Source organism: Rhinopithecus roxellana, chromosome 20 (genome assembly GCF_007565055.1).
Source record: "Rhinopithecus roxellana isolate Shanxi Qingling chromosome 20, ASM756505v1, whole genome shotgun sequence".
NCBI lineage: Eukaryota > Metazoa > Chordata > Mammalia > Primates > Cercopithecidae > Rhinopithecus > Rhinopithecus roxellana.
The window spans coordinates 65,582,196-65,605,590 of record NC_044568.1 but is presented as its reverse complement, the minus strand read 5'-3'; the positions used below and the strand labels follow the sequence as shown (position 1 = coordinate 65,605,590).

The 23,395-nt window shown below is 43.7% G+C and overlaps 1 protein-coding gene across 3 annotated transcripts in view; it reads right to left on the bottom strand.

Moving 5' to 3' along the window:
• Positions 1 to 22,945, bottom strand: part of IST1 (IST1 factor associated with ESCRT-III) — a 34,543-nt gene extending 11,598 nt beyond the window's left edge. For 2 of the 3 annotated variants that reach the window (XM_010354085.2, XM_010354084.2), the window contains exons 1-4: positions 22,816 to 22,945; positions 1,647 to 1,749; positions 732 to 912; positions 232 to 319 (exon numbers count right to left, since the gene is read on the bottom strand). In XM_010354085.2, coding sequence (XP_010352387.1) covers positions 232 to 319; positions 732 to 912; positions 1,647 to 1,734 — 357 coding nt within the window. In that variant the 5' untranslated portion in view covers positions 1,735 to 1,749; positions 22,816 to 22,945. The remainder of the gene's footprint in view (positions 1 to 231; positions 320 to 731; positions 913 to 1,646; positions 1,750 to 22,815) is intronic. The other variant, XM_010354083.2, reaches the window with a different exon arrangement.
• Between the last annotated feature and the right edge of the window lie 450 nt (positions 22,946 to 23,395).

The following is a 23,395-nucleotide window of genomic DNA, read 5'->3' as shown; positions in this document are numbered from 1 at the left end:
AACTGGAGAACATGAAACTTTGCTCCTTAAAAAAATTACTCAAGTTTGCAAAACGCTGTTCTATTCTACTATATAAGGCTGAAAAAGAGAAACACATTTACAAAACCTATTTCAAAAGCAACATAAGAAGGGTACAAAATATCTGGTCAAATCGGCAGAAGTACCTTATATTAACCAACCTTTCTAACAATATGAAAAGCTACAGACATCACTGAAACTACTTGTACTCACTATTTTCAACTCAGCCACTTCTGACTGGAGTCGAGGAGCAGCCCAGATCAATGTAGACACAGATTCAGCCAGACCAGAATCTAGTTCCCTAATCAAGGAAAAATATTTTTTTAAAACATTCTTTAAAACAAACCAACAAAATCCTAGCTTTTGTTTCATATACTTTATAGCCTCTGAAGCTATTTTGTGAATCTCACTAGATTCTCACAATAACTCTAGGCTTCTAGCCATTTTCGTGATCTTATTTTACTTTTGGAGAAACTCAAGCCCAAGGCCATGAAGTCGGAAAATGGTTGAGCCAAGATTCAAATCTAGGCTTCTCAGTTTCAGATTCTGTATTTTCGTTTTAACAGTTATCTACGCTGAGATCAGGCCTTTAAGCAACTGTTAGGAAGCAGATCCTTGGGCATGTGAAATAGTCCCTTAATGCAGAAAAAGACCATATTACTCCTTTCTCAAATTCCAGAAGTCATTTAGGTCTTCGAATCAAAGTATCTTACTTCATAGACTGGATAAGGCCAAACCGAGCCAGCAGCAGGTCACAGTACAGCTCCAGGATCTCCATGGCCTCCACGAGGTAGTCTTCCCGGATAATGTGCTCAACACGGATCCGAGCTCGTTCATCTTTCCCAGCAGCCAGATAGTCAGCAATCTCCTTTCTCGCTTTCTGGGCCAGTTCCGCTAAGACACAAATCCCACTCCAGTCTCACAGTAGAGCACTGGCATCTGGCCTACAGGCCAATCACCCCCCCAGCAAGAAGAACTGGGTGGTTTCTATTATATCCTAGCTCCTCTCCCTTAGCAAATCTAATCCTATCCCATCTACTGTAGAATTTGCTACTCTGTCTAGGTGAGAAAATATAGTTCATGTGGCTTGACATTTCCAACTCAGGAGTCAGGTAACCTAATTCCATAACAACAGAGTATGTCCCTTTCTCTGCAAAAAAGGTACTTAGTCTATTAGTCACAAAGGACAGAAATGCATCCAAAGCTTAAAAGATATGATCCCAGGCCAGGCATGGTAGCTCATGCCTGTAATCCCAGCACTTTGGGAGGCCGAGTCAGACGGATGGCTTTGAGGTCATGAGTTCAAGACCAGCCTGGCCAACATGGTGAAATCCCGTCTCTACTAAAAACATGAAAATTAGCCAGGTGTGGTGGCACATGCCTGTAATCCCAGCTACTTGGGAGGCTGAGGCACAAGAATCACTTGAACCCTGGAGGTGGAGGTTGCAGTGAGCCGAGATCACACCACTGCACTCTATCCTGGGCAACAGAGTAAGACTGTGTCTCAACAAAAACAACAACAAAAAAAGATACGATCCCTAAGACTTCATAGTACTGGCCTCAAAGATCCACTACTGGGGTGCTAGTATCCAGTGATGTATTTTGGAGAAAAAAAGTACACTACTCACTTTTTTTTTTCTCCAATAGTTTAAGGCGATTTATGACTAATCTCAAATTCACTCTTAAGCGCTCAGCTTTAAATCCAGAGCCCAGCATGCTGTGCTGTTCCTCCTAGAAACAGAAGAAGCACAATGACTATTTTCAAGTCAAAATTAGTTCAGGAACTAAAGCCTCTTAAGGGGTGAATTATGTGAAACAATAAACCAGAGTGTTTTTCTAATACAGGAAAATGACATGCTCTAATTCACATTTTTTACAGATTGTTTTGGCTGTTGTAAAGAAAACTGATTGGGGAAGGATAATACTGGAAGCAGGAAGACCAATGGGAAGGATATTATTATCATCCAGATAAGAGATGGTAATGGCTCAGACTAGGGTGGTTAGCAGTGTCAGCAACTGGATTTGAAATCTACTTTGAAGGCACAGCTGAAAGAATTTGGTGACAGATGAAATTAATACCTAGATATTGGCATGGGGTGGTGTGATAAAAAGATAAAAAAGCAGAAGGGCTCCCTGCTTCTCCCAAAAAAATCTCAACAGGGACGGCAATGGGGAAAGATGATCGAATTTAGACCCATAATTGAAAATATTCTCATCTTAACTCCCCAAATCCTGCCAACAAGTCTCAGTCTTTGGGGAAAAGTTAGTACCCAAGAAATATCATTGACATCTACTCATGTACAGAGTTACACAAAGGGGTGAAAAGTCCAAGAAAAAAACTGCTCTACAAAATTCTACAACAGACGGCTCTTTACCAGGAATTTCACTGAATAGTAGAGTTACAGTCAACAAAACCACCCCTCCTCTACCCACAAGACTTTAGGGTATACCATTGTGCATTGACCACTGTGCATTCTATTTCAAAACAGCACAATTTCTATTTCTCTAAATTTAAATTCTGGACTCAAACTTAAAAACATGTAATATCCAAACAAAAGAGAGGTCAAACAAAGTAACTGAGGAACAGACAAATCAAAAGAGCACCAAAGAAAGAAAAAACAGTAGGAATAGTACTTGTCTACTAGTGAATTAACCACTAATAAAAAACATCAGATGGGTTTTCCTTTTGTAAAACTGCCCCCAAAAGCCTTTACCCTACATTTAAGAATTAACCTAAGTCCCAGGTTAAAATGGGGCTTTTATGTCATCAAGTATCTGGAATCCAGCAATTGAATTACGTTCAATCCATGCAATAAGTATTTACTGATTACCCGTATGTCAGGCGTTGGCTTGATGCTGGAGATAAAAAGCATAAATTAAGTACAGTCCTGGCCAGGTACGGTGGCTCACACCTGTAATCCCATCACTTTGGGAGGCCAAGGTGGGCAGATCATGAGGTCAGGAGATGGAGACCATCCTGGCTAACATGGTGAAAGCCCATCTCTAATAAAAATACAAAAAAAAAAAAAAAAAAATTAGCTGGGCATGGTGATGTACACCTGTAGTCCCAGCTACTCGGGAGGCTGAGACAGGAGAACTGCTTGAACCCAGGAGGAGTAACAGTGAGCCAAAATCGCGCCACTGCACTCCAGCCTGGAAACGGAGTAAGACAATGTCTCCAAAAGAAAGAAAGAAAGAAAAAAAAAGGTACAATCCCTGTCCTCAAAGGAACCCGTATTCTACTGGAAAAACAACAAACAAACAACAAAAACAACCCCAGCACTTTGGGAGGCCTAAGCGGGCGGATCACCTGAGGTCGGGAGTTCGAGATCAGCCTGATCAACATGGAGAAACCCTGTCTCTACTAAAAATACAAAATTAGCTGGGTGTGATGGTGCATGCCTGTAATCCCAGCTGCTTGGGAGGCTGAGGCAGGAGAATTGCTTTAAGCCAGGAGGCGGAGTTTGCAGTGAACCGAGAACACTCCATTGCACTCCAACCTGGGCAACAAGAGTGAAATTCCGTCTCCAAAAACAAAAAGCTAAATAGTAGGGTGTGAGTGTGGTGGCTCATGCCTGTAATCCCAGCGCTTTGGGAGGCCAAGGCGGGAGGACTGCTTAAGCCCGTGAGTTCAAGACCAGCCTAGGCAACATGGAGGAGCCCCATCTTTACAAAAAAATACAAAAATTAGTCGGGCATGGTGGCATGCACCTGTGGTCCCAGCTACTCAGGAGACTGAGCCAGGAAGACTGCTTGACTTCCAGAAGCAGAGGCTGTGGTGAGCCAAGATCACACCACAGTATTCCAGGTATGGTGAGAGAGCAAGACTCTGTCTCAAAAACCAAGAGCTAATTACATATAAAGGACTCCTATAACTCAACAACAACGTGATTAAAAACTGGGCAAAAAACTTGGAAGACATTTCTCCAAAGATGATATACAAACAGCCAACAAGCATATCAAAAGTGCCAATATCATTAATCTCTAGAGAAAGGCAAAATGAAATCACAATGAGATACCACTTCACACCCATTAGGATGGCTACTATCAAAAAAAAAGAAAGAAAATTTCAAGTACTAATGAGGCTGTGGAGAAAACGGAACCCTTGTGCACTGTTGGTGGGATTGTAAAATGGTACAACCATTACAGAAAAACAGTATGGCAGTTCCTCAAAAAATTAAAATTAAAAATGTAACTACCATATAATCTAAAAAATCCCACTTCTGGTATATATCTAAAAGAACTGAAAGCAGAACTTCAAAGAGGTATTTGCATACCTATGTTCCCAGCAGCATTATTCACAATGGCCAACAGGTGGAGGCAACCCAAATGGCCACTGAGGGATGAATGGATAAACCAAATGTGGTCTACACATACAACAGAGCACTCATCAGCCTTAGAAAGGAAAGGAAATCCTACCCATCACATGCTATGGATGAACTTTGAGGACATCATGGTAAGTAAAATAAGCCAGTCACAAAAAAAAGAAACACTGTAAAATTCTACTTGTGTGAGGTATCTAAAATTAGAGAAACAGAAAGTAGAATGGTGGTTGCCAGGGTCTGGGAGTAGGGGGAAATAGGGAACTGTTTCATGAGTACAGAGTTTCAGTTATGAAAGATGAAAAGTTTATGGAGATCTGTTGCACAACTATGTGAGTACATACTACTGAACTCTACACTTAAAAATGGGTAAGTTAGTAAATTCTGTCATGTTGCCATGTGTTTTTCACCACAGTTAAATTTTTTAATTCTCAAGAGCTAAAACAAAACTATTAACATATTAGGATAAACATAAAAGAATATTTTATAAAGGAGAAAGAACAGACCTTTTTAAGAAGAGACAAAAATTATTTTGTATGGAAAAATTACTTAAACTATAAAAAAATTAAAAGGTAAGCAATATTTGGGGGGAAATCTGCAATGGAGATTATTCTAAACTTGATCATGATGACGAGTGAGAAAACTGGTGCATTCTCAAACTCCTGCTGGCAATGTAAATTGGTACCACCTCTCAAGGTCACTCTTTCAAACTTCCAAGTTTAGCCGGGAGCAGTGGCTCATGCCTGTAATCCCAACACTTTGGGAGACAGAGACTTGAGCTCAGGAGACTAGCCTGGGCAACATGGTGAAACTCCAACTGTACCAAAACTACAAAAATTCGCCAAGACATGGTGGTGAGCGCCTATAGTCCCAGCTACTAAGGAGGCAGGAGTGAGAGGATCACTGGAGCCTGGGTAGTCGAGGCTAAGGTGAGCCATGACTGTGCCACTGCACTCCAGCGTAGGCAACAGAGCAAGACCTTGTCTCAAAAAAGAAAAAAAAAAACACAAAACAAAAATTCCAAGTTTAAATGTCTATCCTGAAGAACAGTTCACATTCATGTGTATACAGAGGGGAATGTACAATGACAAAATCATCTAAATTCCAACAGTTAGAAACTGATTAAAACACATCTAATTTTATGGGATACATGGCAGTAGTTTTGTTTTTTGGTGGTTTTTTTATGGTTTCTGAGACAGAGTCTTCACTTTGTTGCCCAGGCTGGAGTGCGGTGGCGTGATCTTAGCTCACTGCAACCCCTGCCTCCCAAGTTCAAGCAATTCTCTTGCCTCAGTCTCCGGAGTGGCTGGGATTACAGGCATGAACCACCACACCCAGCTAATCTTTGTATAGCAATAGTTTTTTGTTTTGTTTTCTTTTTTTAAAAAAGGTAATGTAGCATTCTAAAACATTTTAGCACAAAGCAAGCACTCAGATAATAATTGCTGAAAAAATTAAAGGGAGGAGCTCCAAGATGTGTTACTTTTATTGTTTTGTTTTTGAGATAAGAGTCTCACTCTCGCCCAGGCTGGAGTGCAGTGGTGCGATCACAGCTCACTGCAACCTCTGCCTCCTGGGTTCAAGCTATTCTCCTGCCTCAGCCTCCCAAGTAACTGAGATTACAGGCACGCGCCACCATGCCTAGCTAATTTTTCATATTTTTAGTAGAGATGGGGTTTCACCATGTTGGACACGCTGGTCTTGAACTCCTGACCTCAAGTGATCCACCCATCTCAGCCTCCCAATGTTTTTTTTGTTTTGTTTTGTTTTTAAATCAAGCTGAAAAGTAGCATACACATTATGATACTACTTTATACACATATATAAATGCATGGAGAAGGCACCTATAAAAACAGGTATTAACATTTTAATGGTGTTAACTCTGGAAAGTAAAGCTGAAGGGAAGCCTCAGTATTTTCTCCTATATACTCCAAATTGATGAATATTTACAAAAATGTATTCACATATATTTGAGTAAGAATATTTCTATTAATCCATAACCACCCTTGCCCTTATGAAGTACAGTAGTACCCCCTTATCCAAGGGTTACGTTCCAGGACCCTAGTGGATGCCTGAAATTGCAGCTCATACCGAATCCTATACATAGTACCATGTTTTTCAATCTGATATCCAAGGGGGCTAAGTGACTAGTGGGCAGGTAGCATACACAGCGTGGATACGCTGGACAAACGGGTAATTCAAATCCCAGGTGGGATGAACAGGATGGCACGAGAGTTCATCAAACTACTTGGAATGACACACAATTTAAAATGTATGAACTGTTTATTTCTGCAATTTTCCATTTAATATTTTCAGACCACACTTGACCAAAGTAGCTGAAAGCCCAGACAATGAAAACATGGATAAGGGAGGATGGCTGTACATCAAGGCCCTTTATTGTATAATCAAGATAACAAATCAACTCCCATTATCACTCCTGAGTAGCTGGGACTACAGGCACATGCCACCACACCCAGCTAATTTTTGTATTTTGAGTAGAGACGGGGTTTCACCATGTTGGCCAGGTGACTGAAATTAGAAGATATTAACCCAAAGAACATTATCCAACTTGCCGTTAAATTATTCAGTATACACTTGATTAATAAGGTAACTAGGTTTAAAAAGGTACAAAAAATATTCCTGAGTATTTCTCTATCACGGGTCCTACAAAGATCTTGCCCTTAGTAGACAATTATTCCAGCTTAAACATGGATACACCAAACTTGTCAAGTAACCAGTTACATTTCTTTTTTCTTTTTTTTTTTTTTTTGAGACGGAGTCTCGCTCTGTCGCCCAGGCTGGAGTGCAGTGACCGGATCTTGGCTCACTGCAAGCTCCGCCTCCCGGGTTTACGCCATTCTCCTGCCTCAGCCTCCCCAGTAGCTGGGACTACAGGCGCCCGCCACCTCGCCCGGCTAGTTTTTTTGTATTTTTTAGTAGAGATGGGGTTTCACTGGGTTAGCCAGGATGGTCTCGATCTCCTGACCTCGTGATCCGCCCGTCTCGGCCTCCCAAAGTGCTGGGATTACAGGCTTGAGCCACCGCGCCCGGCCAACCAGTTACATTTCTAAGAGAAGGATAACCTAAGGAGTTATTCTCAAGTTTTCATTTACTATTTTGTATGCTCCTAGAAGTTAATATGGTAACAAAGATAAGATTATACCTGTCAGATTGGCAAAAATTAGAAGTAGGCTTTCAAATAATGACCAATATAAATGTACAAATTGATATGACCATTTTGGACACTAATTTGGTAGTATTTAATGAAAAGTATGCTTTAATGAAAGGTATCCATATACCTTAAAACACAGCAATCCCATTCCTGGACATACACCACCACAGAAATTTGTACACAGCACCATGAAGACACATGTATGCATTTTGTGGTAGTAAGGAAGTAGAAGAATGCTAAGTGTCCATTTCAAGAGGACAAATGAGGCCAAGTATGGTGGTCCATGCCTATAATCCCAGCAGTTTGGGAGGTCCGGGCAGGAGATCACTTGAGGCTGGAGCTCAAGACCAGCCTGGGCAACATGACAAGACTCTCTCTACAGAATATTTAGAAATTACTGGGCGTGGGGGTGCATGCCTGTAGTCCTAGCTACTTGGGAGGGTGAGGTGGGAGGCTCACTTGCACCCAGGAAGTCAAGTCAAGGAGGCAACAAAGAGCTGTGTTCATGACACTGCACTCCAGCCTGGGTGACAGAGTGAGACCCTGTATCCAAAAAAAAAAAAAAAAAGACAGATAAAATGTGACAAAAACATGACAGAATACTATGCAGCAGACAAAATTAATTAAACAGCTGTACTTAGAGCAACATGGGTGGTCCTTAAAAATAGAAACAAAAAATACAAGGAACAGGGTTCTAGGTTCAGTGTCTCTTTCACTGAATGAAGCTATAAAACCTGAACAGAATGCATTTAGCAGCTATCTGAGAACTATGAAAAATAATAGCAGATGGACAAAGAAGACCACAGTTTGAAGTACCAATAAACTGGGATCGAGTTTATCATTTTTCCCTCTGATGTTTCCCAGCCTGGATGCACAGCAGCCTGAAACCCAGAAATCAGCATCAGCAGAGAGAAAGCGCATCAAGAGCTGTCTAGTCCTGGTTTGAGGAACTAGAAAGGGGACCCCTGGTATAGACAAAGAGTGGGTGAAATACCCACTGGGAAAATCTCAGCTCACACAATCAACCTGAGACAACACGGATGTTGGAATTAACTGACAAAGACTTTAAAGCAGCTACTATAAAAATGCTGGCTGGGAGCGGTGGCTCACGCCTGTAATCCCAACACTGTGGGAGGGGCTAAGGCGGGCAGATCATCTGAGGTCAGGTGTTCGAGACCAGCCTGGCCAACGAGGTGAAACCCTTCCTTTACGAAAAACACAAAAATTAGCCAGGCATGGTGGCACATGTCTGTAGTCCCAGCTACTCAAGGGGCTGATGCAGGAGAATCGCTTGAACTGGGGAGGCGGAGGTTGCAGTGAGCCAAGGTTGTGCCATTGCACTCCAGCCTGGGCAACACAGCAAGACTGTCTCAAAAAAAAAAATGCTGCAACAAGTAAGGGAAATTTATCCTTAAATGGAAAGATTAAAAAGTAAAGACAGGCCAGGCGCAGTGGCTCATGCCTGTAATCCCAGCACTTTGGGAGGCCAAGGTAGGTGGATCATGAGGTCAGGAGTTCAAGACCAGCCTGGCCAACATGGTGAAACCCCGTCTCTACTCAAAATACAAAAATTAGCTAGGTATGGTGGCGTGTGCCTGTAGTCCCAGCTACTTAATAGGCTGAGGCGGAGAATTGCTTGACTCGGGGAGGCGGAGGTTGCAGTGGGCTGAGATCACACCACTGCACTCCAGCTGGGCGAGAGTGAGACTCCGTCTCAAAAAAAAAAAAAAGAAAAAAAAAGTAAAGACATAAAGAGGAAACAAATCTTAGAACTAATCCTTGCTTCTCAGGGGGCTGAGGCAGGAGGACTGCTTCAGCCTAGTTTAGTTGACTAGCCTGAGCAATATGGTAAGATCCTGTCTCAAAGAAAAAAAAAATTAGAATAAAAAAATACAAACCAAAGAAGGAAACTGCATGGACTAAATACCAGAATGGAAAATGACAGAGGAAAAAGCCAGGGCACTTGTAGGTAAGTCAATAGAAAGTATCTAATCTGAAAAACAGAAAGAAAAAAAATTGAAAAAAGTGAACAAAGCCTTACAGATCTGTAGGCCAACACCAAGGGGTCTTAATGTCTTAATGACAGTTGGGTCATTAAATCCCATAAGGGGGCTGGGCGAGGTGGCTCACACCTGTAATCCCAGCACTTTGGGAGGCCAAGGCAGGCAGATCACAAGGTCAGGAGATCGAGACCATCCTGGCTAACAAGGTGAAACCCCGTCTCTACTAAAAATGCAAAAAATTAGCCGGGCACGGTGGCGGGCACCTGTAGTCCCAGCTACGCGGGAAGCTAAGGCAGGAGAATGGCATGAATTTGGGAGGTGGAGCTTGCAATGAGCCGAGATTGTGCCACTGCACTCCAGCCTGGGCGACAGAGTGAGACTCTGTCTCCAAAAAAAAAAAAAAAAAAAAATCCCATAAGGATAGGAGAAAGAATACTTTTATTCTTTTTTTTTTTTTTTTTGAGGCAGAGTCTTGCTCTGTCGCCCAGGCTGGAGTGCAGTGGCCGGATCTCAGCTCACTGCAAGCTCCGCCTCCCGGGTTCCCGCCATTCTCCTGCCTCAGCCTCCCAAGTAGCTGGGACTACAGGCGCCCGCCACCTCGCCCGGCTAGTTTTTTGTATTTTTAGTAGAGACGGGGTTTCACTGTGTTCGCCAGGATGGTCTCGATCTCCTGACCTTGTGATCCGCCCGTCTCGGCCTCCCAAAGTGCTGGGATTACAGGCTTGAGCCACCGCGCCCGGCCAATATTTTTATTCTTTAAAAGTATTTTTTTAAATATTGCCTTTCTCAGAGCTCAAGATTTAAAAGAAAAAATACTGCCTGAAAACTTCCCACATTCAGCAAAATATATTCTCTACAGACTCAAAAAGCTTAGCAAACTTGATTCACACAAAACCCAAAGAAATTCATGTCCAGACTTATAATCAAACCGCTAAAACCCAAAGACAATTTTTTTTTTTTTGAGATAGAGTCTCGCTCTGTTGCCCAGGCTGGAGTGTAGTGGCACGATCTTGGCTCACTGCAATCTCTGCCTTTCAGGTTCAAGCAAGTCCCCTGCCTCAGCCTCCTGAGTAGCTGGGACTACAGGTGTGAGCCACCATTTCCAGCCAACAATTTTTTAAAATATTGAAAGCAGTCAGGGAAAAATGATGCATTACCTACAAGGGACCTATTTAATAACTGTAGATTTCACTTCAGAAACCAGGGAGACCAAAAGGAAGCAAAACAACATTTATAAAGTGCTGAAAAAAAAGAACTGTCAACTTAAAAGTATCTATCCAGTAAAAATATCCCTCAAAAATAAAAGTCATTCTCAGATGAGGGAAAACTAGTAAGAAAATTTGTCACCAACAGACCTGCTCTGTAAGAATTGCGGGCCAGGGGCCCGGCGCAGTGGCTCACGCCTGTAATCCCAGCACTTTGGGAAGCCAAGGCGGGCCGATCACAAGGTCAGGAGATCTAGACCATCCTGGCTAACACGGTGAAACCCTGTCTCTACGAAAAATACAAAAAATTAGCCAGGCGTGGAGGAAGGCGCCTGTAGTCCCAGCTACTTGGGAGACTGAGGCAGGAGAATGGCGTGAACCCAGGAGGCAGAGCTTGCAGTGAGCCGAGATCGCGCCACTGCACTCCAGCCTGGGCGACTGAGCGAGACTCCATCTCAAAAAAAAAAAAAAAAAAAAAATTGCAGACCAGGTCTGGTGGCTCAGGTCTGGTAATCTCAGCACTTTGGGAGGCCGAGTCGCGTAGAACACCTGAGGTCAGGCCAACATGCTGAAACCCCATCTCTACTAAAAAAAAAAAAAAAAAATATACAAAAAATTAGCTGGGTATGGTGGTGGGCGCCTGTAATCCTAGCTACTCAGGAGGCTGAGGCAGGAGAATCGCTTGAACCTGGGAGGTGGAGGCTGCAGTGAGCCAAGATCTGACCATTGCATTCCAGCCTGGTCAACAAGAGCAAAACTGTGTCTCAAAAAAAAAAAAAAAAAAAGGCCAGCATGTAATCCCAGCACTTTGGGAGGCTGAGGCAGGCGGATCACAAGGTCAGGAGATCGAGACCATCCTGGTTAACACAGTGAAACCCCGTCTCTACTAAAAATACAAAAAATCAGCTGGGTGTGGTGGCGGGCGCCTGCAGTCTCAGCTACTTGGGAGGCTGACGCAGGAGAACTGCTTGCACTCAGGAGGCAGAGTTGCAGTGAGCAGAGATGGCGTCACTGCACTCCAGCCTGGGTGACAGACCAAGACGCCATCTCAAAAAAAAAAAAAGAATTGCTAAGAAGTTTTTAATGTAGAAAGGAAGTGATAACCAGAAGGAAAACTGGAATATTATAAAGCAAGAGTTACAGAAATGGCGAATATCTGGTTATAGATGGCTCTGCAAGTCTCTTAAAATATGTTTAACAATTAAAAACAAAACCAGTACTGTCTGATAGGGCTTTCAATGTATGTAAATGTAATATATAAGATAACCACAACATTATGGGATAAAGGGAAGAAGGGTAAAGAGATCATCTATAGAATAGTAAGGTTTTCATGTTCCATGAGAAGTGGAAAAACATGACTCTAAGTAGCCTATGAAAAGTTAAGTTCGGCTGGGTGCGGTGGCTCATGCCTGTAATCCCTGCACTTTGGGAGGCCAAGGCAGGTGGATCGCCTGAGGTCAGGAGTTCGAGAACAGCCTGGCTAACATGGTGAAACCCCATCTCCACTAAAAATACAAAAAATTAGCTGGGCATGGTGGTGGGCACCTGTAATCCCAGCTACTCGGGAGGCTGAGGCAGGAGAATCACTTGAACCCAGGAGGTGGAGGTTGCAGTGAGCTGAGATGGTGCCATTGCACTCCAGCCTGGGCAACAAGAGTGAAACTCTGTCTCAAAAAAAAAAAAAAAAAAGAAAGAAAGAAAGAAAGAAAAGAAAAGAAAAATTAAGTTCATCTATTGTAATCCCTAGAGTGATCACTAAAAAATACTATACAGCCGGGCGCGGTGGCTCACGCCTATAATCCTAGCACTTTGGGAGGGCAAGGCGGGTGGATCACGAGGTCAGGAGTTCGAGACCAGCCTGGCCAACATAGTAAAACCCTGTCTTTACTAAAAATATAAAAATTAGCCCGGTGTGGTGGCATGCACCTATAGTCCCAGCCATTTGGGAGGCTGAGGCGGGAGAATCGCTTGAACCCAGGAGGCGGAGGTGGCAGGGAGCTGAGACCACGCCACGACACTCCAGCCTGGGTGACACAGTGAGACTCCATCTCAAAAAAAACAAACAAAAACACTATACAAAAAAAGCAAAAAAAACCAAAAACATTTTAAACTGGAATTTTAAAATGTGTTCAAATAGCCCAAAAAGCAGGAAACAGAAACAAAAATAAGAGGATAGAAAATAATAAAACATAAACCTAAACTCAAACATTCAAAAATGACATAATTAAATGAAAATGGTATAAACACAATTAAAAGACAGATATTGTGGCAATGAACCAAAAAATGATCCACTATATACTGTCAACAAGAAACTCACTTCAAATATAATGATGTAGGGAGTTTAAAAAGTAAAGTATAGGAAAGGTATATATGCAAACACTAATCAAAAGAGTGGTTCATGCCGTAATCCCAGCACTTTGGGAGGCTGATGTGGGAGGATCGCTGGAGCTCAGGAGTTCAAGACCAGCCTAAGAGCAAGATCCCATCTCTACAATTAAAAATAAAAATTAGCGGCCGGGCGCGGAGGCTCATGCCTGTAATCCCAGCACTTTGGGAGGCCAAGGCAAGCGGATCACGAGGTCAGGAGATCGAGACCATCCTGGCTAACATGGTGAAACCCCATCTCTACTAAAAATACATAAAGTTAGCCGGGCATGGTGGCGGGCACCTGTAGTCCCAGCTACTCAGGAGGCTGAGGCAGGAGAATGGCGTAAACTCAGGAGGCAGAGCTTCCAGTTAGCCGAGAACACGCCACTGCACTCCAGCCTGGGCGACAAACGGAGACTCCATCTCAAAAAAAAAAAAAAAAAAAAAAATTAGCTGGACATGGTAGCATGTGCCTGTAGTCCCAGCGACTTGGGGGGACTGAGGTGGGAGAATTGCTTAAGCCCAGGAGGTCAAGGCTGCAGACAGCCATGTTTGTGCAAGTACACTCCAGACTGGGCAACAGAGCAAGATCCCATCTCAAAACAACAGGCTGGGCGCAGTGGCTCACGCCTGTAATCCCAGAACTTTGGGAGGCTGAGGCAGGTGGATCACCTAAGGTCAGGAGTTCAAGATCAGCCTGGTCAACATGACGAAACCCCATCTCTACTAAAAATACAAAATTAGCCAGGCATGGTGGCATGAGCCTGTAATCCCAGCTACTTGGGAGGCTGAGGCAGGAGAATCGCTTGAACCTGGGAGGCAGAAATTGCAGCGAGCCAAGATCACACCACTGCACTCAGCCTGGGCAACAAGAGCAAAACTCCGTCTCAAAACAACCACCACCACCAAACAAACAGAAAGTTGGAGGGGTTACATTAATACCAGACAGACTTTGGAGAAAGGAAAACCAGGGATACAGAAGGACATTACATAAGCATAAAAGGGTGAAGTCACCAGGAAAATACAACTATCCTAATTGTGAATGCACCCAACAACAGAGCTTGAAAAACACAAAGCAAAAACTGTAACACAAAGGAAAGGAGAAATAAACAAATTAATTATAGTTAGAAGCTTCAACATACCTCCCACCATAATTGATCAACCTAGTAGACAGAACACAAATAAGGACACAGAACTGAACACCACCACCACCTGATGGCATCTCATTGACATTTATAGAACATACACCAAACACAGCAGTGCACATGGAACGTTCATGAATGCAGGACACACCTGGGGTTCTAAAACCAAACTTAACAAATTAAATAGGACCAGGCATGGTGGCTTTCATCTGTAACTTCAGCTACTTGAGAGGCTGAGGTAGAAGGATCATTTGAGGCCAAGGGACCAGCCTGAGCAACACAGTAAGACCTCATCTCTATTATATTACATTTTTTAAAAAGAAGAAAACAAACCCCAAATTAAACAGAACTGAAGTCATACCAAGAATACTGTAATGGAATTAGACTAGAAATCAACAGAAAATCTCAACATTTGGGAATTCAACAATATACTTCTGGATAAACTGCTTGGAGGTCAAAGAGAAAGCTTCAAGTGAAAAAAAAATTTTTTAAAGATTTGTACTAAAAAAAAACCATATATATATGTATTTAACAAAAATTTGTGGTATGTAGCTAAGGCAGTGCTTAGAGAAAAATTTGTATCATTAAGGTTTTAATTAGAAAAGAAGAGGCCAGGTTCAGTGGTTCACACCTCTAATCCCAGCACTTTGGGAAGCCAAGGGGAGAGAATCACTTGAGGCCAGGAATTTGAGACCAGCCTGGACAACATTGCAAGACCCCATTCTCTACAAAAAAATTAAAACATTAGCAGGGCTTGGTGGCACACACCTGGAGTCCCAGCTACTTGCAAGGCTGAGGCAGTGAGCACAAGAGTTTGAGGGTGCAATGAGCTATGATCATGCCAGTGCGCTCTAGGCTGGACAACAGAGCAAGACCCTGTCTCTCCAGAAGAAAGGTCTCAAATTACTAATCTAAACGTCCACATTAAGGAACTAGAAAAAGAGCAAAATCAAACCAAAGTAAGCAGAAACAAACAACAAAAAGCAAAAAATCAATGAAATTGAAGAAGAAATAGAAAAAAAAAAATCAGGGAAACTAAATGTTGATTCTTCAAAACTATTTTTTAAAAACTGACATATCTATATAACAAATTCACAAATAAAAGGAACATATAAATTATCAGTATCAGGGATCAAAGGGTGAGTATCACTACAGATTCTAAAGACGTTTAAAGGGGATATTATAACCAACATACATCTATATATTCAACAATAAAATGAAATAAATCCCTCAGAAACTCAAATTTACTAAATTTGACACTAAGAAATAGAAAATATAGCCGCACTGTATCTATTACAAAAACTGAATCTAGGCCGGGTACAGTGGCTTATGCCTATAATCCCAGCACTTTGGGAAGCCGAGGCAGGCAGATCACTTGCGGTCAGGAGTTCGAACCCAGGCTGGCCAACATGGTGAAACCCTATCTCTACCAAAAATACAAAAATTAGCCAGGCGTGGTGGCAGGCATCTGTAATCCCAGCTACTCGGGAGGTTGAGACAGAAGAATTGCTTGAACCTAGGAGGTGGAGGTTGCAGTGAGCCGAGATCACACCACTGCACTCCAGCCTGGGGTACAGAGCCAGATTTTGTCTCAAAAAAAAAATTAAATCTAAAATTAAGAACCATTCCAAAAGAAAATCCAGGCCCAAGTGGCTTCTCTGGCAAATTGTATCAAACATCTAAAGACAATTAGTACCAATATTACATGAACCTTCACACTTCTTGGGCTGGTATGAGAATTAAATGAAAATTTGTAAAGAAATTAGCACATTGTGTTATATGTACACAGTAAGCACCATGTAAACATTTGTTAAATAAATTCCAGTCAACGGACCCATATTTTAAAAAGTCTTAGCTCTTCATCTAAAGATTAGCTAGCCTTTCTGTGTGTTTTATGTTAAAATAAAATGTTTAAGGCATGCTTTATATATTTTTCCCCCGGTTTAACAACTTTGATTAATCTGTTTCAATCTCACTGCAAGACTTCAACTGTTTCTTACATGTCACTGTCACCCCCACACTGCCTAGCACAGTGTTCTGTACAAAGCTGTCACTCATGTATTATGTTAATTAGTAGAAAACTGAATTAAAAACCACATGCTTTTAAAAAATTCTACGAACTTACATAATCTAGTTTTGCTTTAGATTTAAGGAAAGAAAAGCAATTTGCTAAACTGTTTTGTACGTACTGAGGATTTTTCAACTCCTATTCAACAGATCCCCATCTTACAAAGAAACTAATCATTAAAGACAATGACAGTAAATCACAAAAGTAACAACTAAAGGATATATCCTAAATGATTACCAATACATTAAATAAATTAGACTAAAACTGAATTTAAAGCAAAAGACTAGGCTGGGCGCAGTGGCTCACACCTGTTATCCCAGCACTTTGGGAGGCCGAGGTGGGCGGGTCATGAGGTCAGGAGATCGAAACCATCCTGGCTAACACAGTGAAACCTCATCTCTACTAAAAATACAAAAAATTAGCCAGGCGTGGTGGCAGGCGCCTGTAGTCCCAGCTACTTGGGAGGCTGAGGCAGGAGAATGGTGTGAACTCAGGAGGTGGAGCTTGTAGTGAGCCGAGATTGTGCCACTGCACTCCAGCCTGGGCGACAGAGTGAGACTCCATCTCAAAAAAAAAAAAAAGGCAAAAGACTGACTTAATCACTGTCTCAGAATTTGAACCTGTTTTCAAAGCTAAACATAACATAAACTTTGTTATCTTGTATGATCAGGAATATTAATTTTAGAGATAATAACCTAAAAGTTAATAAAATATTCTAGTTAACGTTTACTATTTATAGATACATTAACAAACATATAAACCAATTTTTATACATATGTGATTACATACACATCACATACTAACATTGTACAGTAAGTAATGTAAAATTCTTTTTGGGATTCAGAGGTTACTCTAATATCACTGTGTACTTCAACATCTTTACTGTCATTCACTCACTCACCAAGTATTTGTTGAGTGCTATACTATCGAGCATTGTGCTAAGCCACTGTCTACAACAGACATTCAAATGAGAGATTCCCTAGCCTTCAAGGGGCTCACAACCAAATGGGTATAGCTGACATAAAAACAACTAAAAGACAAGTAAGCAATTATAACATAAACCCTAAAAAATGGTTCTGAACTAGTGACAATACTAGTTCTCAGTATTCTGCTTATATACATAAATATACTTATCTTTGTTAGTGTAACACCATTATTTTCATTAGTGTCACACAGGCATCAGCAGCCCAATCCTTCACTTTACTTCAATTCTTAACACTGGCACAGCAAACCCATCTCGTTCCTCTTTTATCGCTCAGCTCGCTGAGACTTTGGGAGCTAGACAGCCTCTGCATCCTGAATAATCAAAGTAAAACCGTGGACTGAGTCCCTCCTCTTAGGATATTTGGGGGAGGAAAGGAATCAGAACTGCTGCCCAAAATAGTGAAGCTGCCCAGAGGTAGTGATCCTGAAAGCTCAATTCAAAGTAGTAGTAGCTAAAAGTAGCCAAAAAAAAAAAAGACTTCCTACGGGAGCAACTTCAGTGTTTGTAGCTCTAAAAGTATGAAGTGAGGAGAGGAGACAGCGGGGTCAAGAGTGGCTACAGACATTCCAATACGTACAAAAGCTTTTGGGTTTGAAATGTATGTGATCTTTTTCTTTTTTCTTTTTCTTTTTTTTTTTTGAGACTGAGTTTTGCTCTTGTTGCCCAGGCTGCAGTGCAATGGCACGATTTCGGCTCACTGCAACCTCTGCCTCCCAGGTTCAAGTGATTCTCCTGCCTCAGCCTCCCAAGTAGCTAGAATTACAGGCGTCTGCCACCAGGCCCAGCTAATTTTTTCTATTTTTAGTAGAGATGGGGTTTCACCATGTTGGCCAGGCTGGTCTCAAACTCCTGACAACAGGTGATCCACCCGCCTTGGCCTCCCAGAGTGCTGGGATTACAGGTGTGAGCCACCTCTCCCGGCCCGAGTGTTTTTTATGTTCTTATAAAAGAAGTAATTCAAACAAATTTAGGTATGACCACTGTATTAGTTATGAAGATGTGACGTTAGAGTAGAAACAGACACAATGAGGTGCTAAGACACATCTCCAAAATAATACAGCCCAATTCCTTTATCTTTTTAAAACTTTTTATTAGCAGAGATGGGGCCTTGCTATGTTGCCCAGGCTGGTCTCCAACTCCTGGGCTCACCAATCCTCCTGCCTCAACCTCCCAAAGTGCTGGGATTACAGGCATGAGCTGCCACACCTGGTGGTCCAATTCCTTTAGAAGCATTACATGTACAAGTGGCACAAAGTTTACTGTGTATTTTCACACTATAATCAAATTTCACTGGCCAAAGACTGAAAATTTAATTTTAAAAAAGACTGTAAAATCAATAGCATCATGTGTTTGTTATTCAGAGGAAAAAAAAGCTTCAGAATTCAGAGACCATCAAAATTTTCTTGAAGAAGCTGTAAATACTGAAATGCACAGGCATTATTACCAAAGTATCTTTATCTTCTTTCTCAATAAAATTGAGTTAAAAACATTATGGAAAGTTCATTGGGACTTTTACCAAGTGTTCTTTTTTTTTTTTTTTTTTGAGACAGCGGCTTGCTCTGCTGCCCAGGATGCAGTGCAGTGGTGTCATCTCAGCTCACTGCAATCTCCGCCTCCCGGGTTCAAGTGATTCTCCTGCCTCAGCCTCCCAAGTAGCTGCGAGAAGAGGCACCCTGCTAATTTTTGTATTTTTAGTAGAGACGGAGTTTCGCCATGTTGACCAGGCTGGTCTCAAACGCCTGACCTCATGATCCACCTGCCTCAGCCTCCCAAAGTGCTGGGATTACAGACGTGAGCCACCACTCCCGGCCTGAGTTTCTTTTTTTGTTGTTTTTTTAAGACAGAGTCTCACTCTGTGGCCCAAGATGGATCCGCCTCCTGGATTCAAGCAATTCTCCTGCCTCAGCATCCCAAGTATCACAGGTGCCTGCCACCATGCCCAACTAATTTTTATATTTATTGTAGAGGGGGGGTTTCACCATGTTGGCCAGGCTGGTCTTGAACTCCTAACCTCACATGATCTGCTCACCTCGGCCTCTCAAAGTGCTGGGATTACAGGCATGGGCCAGTGCCCCGTCCCAGGTGTTTCTTTTTTTTTTTGAGAGAGAGAGAGGGAGTCTCACTCTGTCACCCACGCAGGAGTGCAATGGTGCAATCTTGGCACACTGCAACTTCCACTTCCTAGGTTCAAATGATTCCCCTGCCCTGACTTCCCAAGTAGCTGGGATTACAGGTGCCCACCACCACACCTGACTAATATTTTTGTATTTTTAGTAGAGAAGGGGTTTTACCATGTTGGCCAGGTTGGTCTCGAACTCCTTACCTCAAATGATCTGCCTGCCTCAGCCTCCCAAAGTGCTGGGACTGCAGGCGTGAGCCACGGTGCCTGGCCAAGAGTGTTTCTTAAAGCATATTTTTACAAAGCTATACTCATGGACCAAGCAATATAGAATCCTCATCGTATCTTGTTACAGTCTAAAACCCTGTAATAGACGCTGTCTAATATTCCACTCAGTAATAATTTTCTTCCTTTTTTTTTTTTTTTTTTGAGCCGGATTCTCACTCTGTTGCCCAGGCTGGAGTGCAGTGGCATGATCTCAGCTCACTGCAACCTCCGCCTTTCAGGTTCGGGCAAGTAATAGTTCTCCTGCTTCAGCCTCTGGAGTAGCTGGGACTACAGGCCACAACAACACTCCAGGATCATTTTTGTATTTTTAGTAGAGACCAGGTTTCACCATGTTGGCCAGACTGGTCTCAAACTCCTGACCTCAGGTGATCCACCCGCCTCAGCCTCCCAAAGTGCTAGGATTACAGGCGTGAGCCACCGCGCCCGGCCTCCACTCAGTAATAATTTTCTTATCAATTCTCCAAACTTTTGACATGTGTATCACATAAACAATGCTGAAATAAGTATTCATGGGCATATGACTTTTCCTGAATTTGGAATGACTAATTGTAGTACTCTTTCTTTTTTCTAGTTTTATTGTAAAACCCTGGGACTTCATTCTGATTTTATAAGAACCAGAGCTTAAATCAAATAAGCTAGAGACAGAGATTCTGGAGCTCCTTATAATTTAAAAGTCAGTGACATAGGAACAAAGAGGGAGAATGAAAACTTATTTGGACAAAATAATAACACTATTTTAAAAATAAGATATACAAAACTAGATGACTTTAAAATGTAACACTAGGCCGGGCGCGGTGGCTCAAGCCTGTAATCCCAGCACTTTGGGAGGCCGAGACGGGCGGATCACGAGGTCAGGAGATCAAGACCATCCTGGCTAATACGGTGAAACCCCGTCTCTACTAAAAAATACAAAAAACTAGCCGGGCGACTAGGCGGGCGCCTGTAGTCCCAGCTACTCGGGAGGCTGAGACAGGAGAATGGCGTGAACCCGGGAGGCGGAGCTTGCAGTGAGCTGAGAGCCGGCCACTGCACTCCAGCCTGGGCGGCAGAGCAAGACTCCGTCTCAAAAAAAAAAAAAAAAATGTAACACTAACACTGGGCATTCAAAATACTTCTAAACGCAGCACTTCGGGCGGATCACTTGAGCCCATGAGTTCAAGACCAGCCTGTGCAACATTAAGAAACTCCATCTCGGCCGGGCGCGGTAGCTCACGCCTGCAATCCCAGCACTTTGGGAGTCCGAGGAGAGTGGATCACGAGGTCAGGAGATCGAGACCATCCTGGCTAACACGGTGAAACCCCGTCTCTACTAAAAACACAAAAAATTAGCCGGGCGTGGTGGTGGGCGCCTGTAGTCCAGCTACTCAGGAGGCTGAGGCAGGAGAATGGTGTGAACCCGGGAGGCAGAGCTTGCAGTGAGCCAAGATCGCGCCACTGCACTCCAGCCTGGGCGATAGAGCGAGACTCCGTCTCAAAAAAAAAAAAAAGAAAAAGAAAAAGAAACTCCATCTCTCCCTCCCCACCTCGACCAAAAAAAAAAAAAAAGCCAGGTGTGGGCCTGTAGTGTCAGCTACTACTCCTGAGACTGAGGCGGAAGGATCACTTGAGTCCTGGAGATCAAGGCTGCAGGGAGTGCACTACCGCACTCCAGCCTGGGAAACAAAGTGAGACCCCCGTCTCCAAAACAAAACAAAAAACAAAACAAAGGAAGTGTTTTCTTTGTCTTTAAAAAAAAAAAAAAAAGAAAGTCTCACTCTGTCCTCCAGACTGGAATGCAGTGGTGCAATTACCGACTCACTGTAGCCTCCACCTCCCAGGCTCAAGCAATCCTCCTACCTCAGCCTCCCGAACTATAGATGCGGGCCTCAACGCCTGGCTATTTTTTATTTTTGTAGGGGTTTTGCTATGTTGCCCACGCTGGTCTCCAACTCCTAAGCTCAAGTGATCCTCCCATCTAGCCCTCCCCAAGTGCTGGGACTACAGGGCTGAGCCACCACATCTGGCCACTTTTATCTTCTAATGACTATTATCAAGTCCCCCTATCCCAGAAGTTCTTAGGAAGCAAATTTCCCACAAACTATTGACTTGTAGTACAAAAGCCAAAAAGCTTCTACTGGGAAAGGAGAGGGAAATATATACGTATATATTTCAACTATTATTTTGTTAAATTAGAAAAATACAGACATAGGAGGGGTATAGATAAAACAAGATTAGGCAAGAGTTGATCGTGTTTGAAGCTGGAGAGGATTCATTGTACTCCTGTCTGCTTGAAATTTTCCATAATAGTTAAAATATTACACATAATTTTAAAATTCAAATTTCCCCTAAAGATCTGTTTAAGACCAGACTTTAAGTTTACTACGACAGAGAGTGAAGCTACTGTGTCTTTTGTAATTAAACCTACAGCTCCTGGGTCCCGACCCTAATCAAAGTTTACGCTGTTGAGTTCCAAGAGCTCACCTCCAGCACCCCGGAAGAGGAGCGCCGACAAAAACAAAGAGGAGAGGCGCAAGGATCCTCCCAAGATCGCTCACCACACAGGCAGGGATCCGAGAAAGCGGGCAGAGGCCGCTCGTTGCTTCAACGAAAGAAAATGTAATTTTCTCCGGCCAAAGTGGACCCAAGTCCGGCCCCCCAGCCCAGGAACAAGCCCAGGAGGCCACCCCGCCCACTGGAAGCGTCCCGGATTCGGGGGCATCTGCCTCTCGCGGCACTGGAGGCCCCGACCTTCCCGAAGTCTCTCCAGGCCAGAAAAGACAGGGTAGGAGTGTCGCCGAGGAGCCCTCGCCGAGGCCGCGGTGTTTCCGCCCCAGGGAAGATACACCTCGGGGCAAGAGTACTACGGGAAAGTTAAGCGGCTTCGGGTATCCAGGACTAGCTGCCTCCGAGCCGCTCGCGGTCCTGCCACGCCCCCCCACCCAGGCATGGGCAGCCTCCTACGCCGCGGGCCCTCCAGGGCCTGACCCCCGGTCTGACCCCTACTCCCACGATCCTTCCCTTTCTCCTCAGCTGCCCCCTCCGAAGTCGTTTGAATCCCGGGCCCTAGCGCTAGTTAGAGACCGCTAAGTCCGGAGCGCAGAGGGAAGAGGAAGAGGAGACCTCTGACGCCTAGGATGCCACACTCACCTAACCGAATCCTGCCGTGAACACAGCAGACACCGACTTCAGAATCAGGGTTCGGCATCCAAAATGGCGGCTCCTCGGCCTCAGCGAAGCAAGCACGAGCGGAGGGATCCACGGGGCCGAGATAGCCACGCCCTCCTTTCTAGGGATTGGCTGCGCGATCGCCGCTGCCGGGACCTACGCGCTGACTCGGGGCACCTTCCCTTGGTTTCCTTTGGAGTTGGTGCGGCCGGGGACTACTTCCCGTGGCGGAGGCACGGGAGACGATGGCAGACGCGGCACGCCGACTGAGTCAGCTGTTAGGGCGCGCCCTTAATTTCGCTCTGGGGCGAGGTGAGGCCAGCAATGGCTGCTGGTTGTCGGACTCTGTGCCTATGGCCTCACCGCGCCCAGTGCCTTGCTTCCGGATTCTTCCATAACCTGCTCCCAGTACTGCCTCTCTGACGCCAGGAGTTGCTCCCTGAGATTTGTTGCCGCCCTTCGCTGGACTTTCGCCCTGGGTGTAGCGGCCGGGCGGGTTTCGAAGCCTGCGTATCCCTGACTCTTCATCCAGAGTCTCCGAGTCCCTCTACTGTCTCTTCGC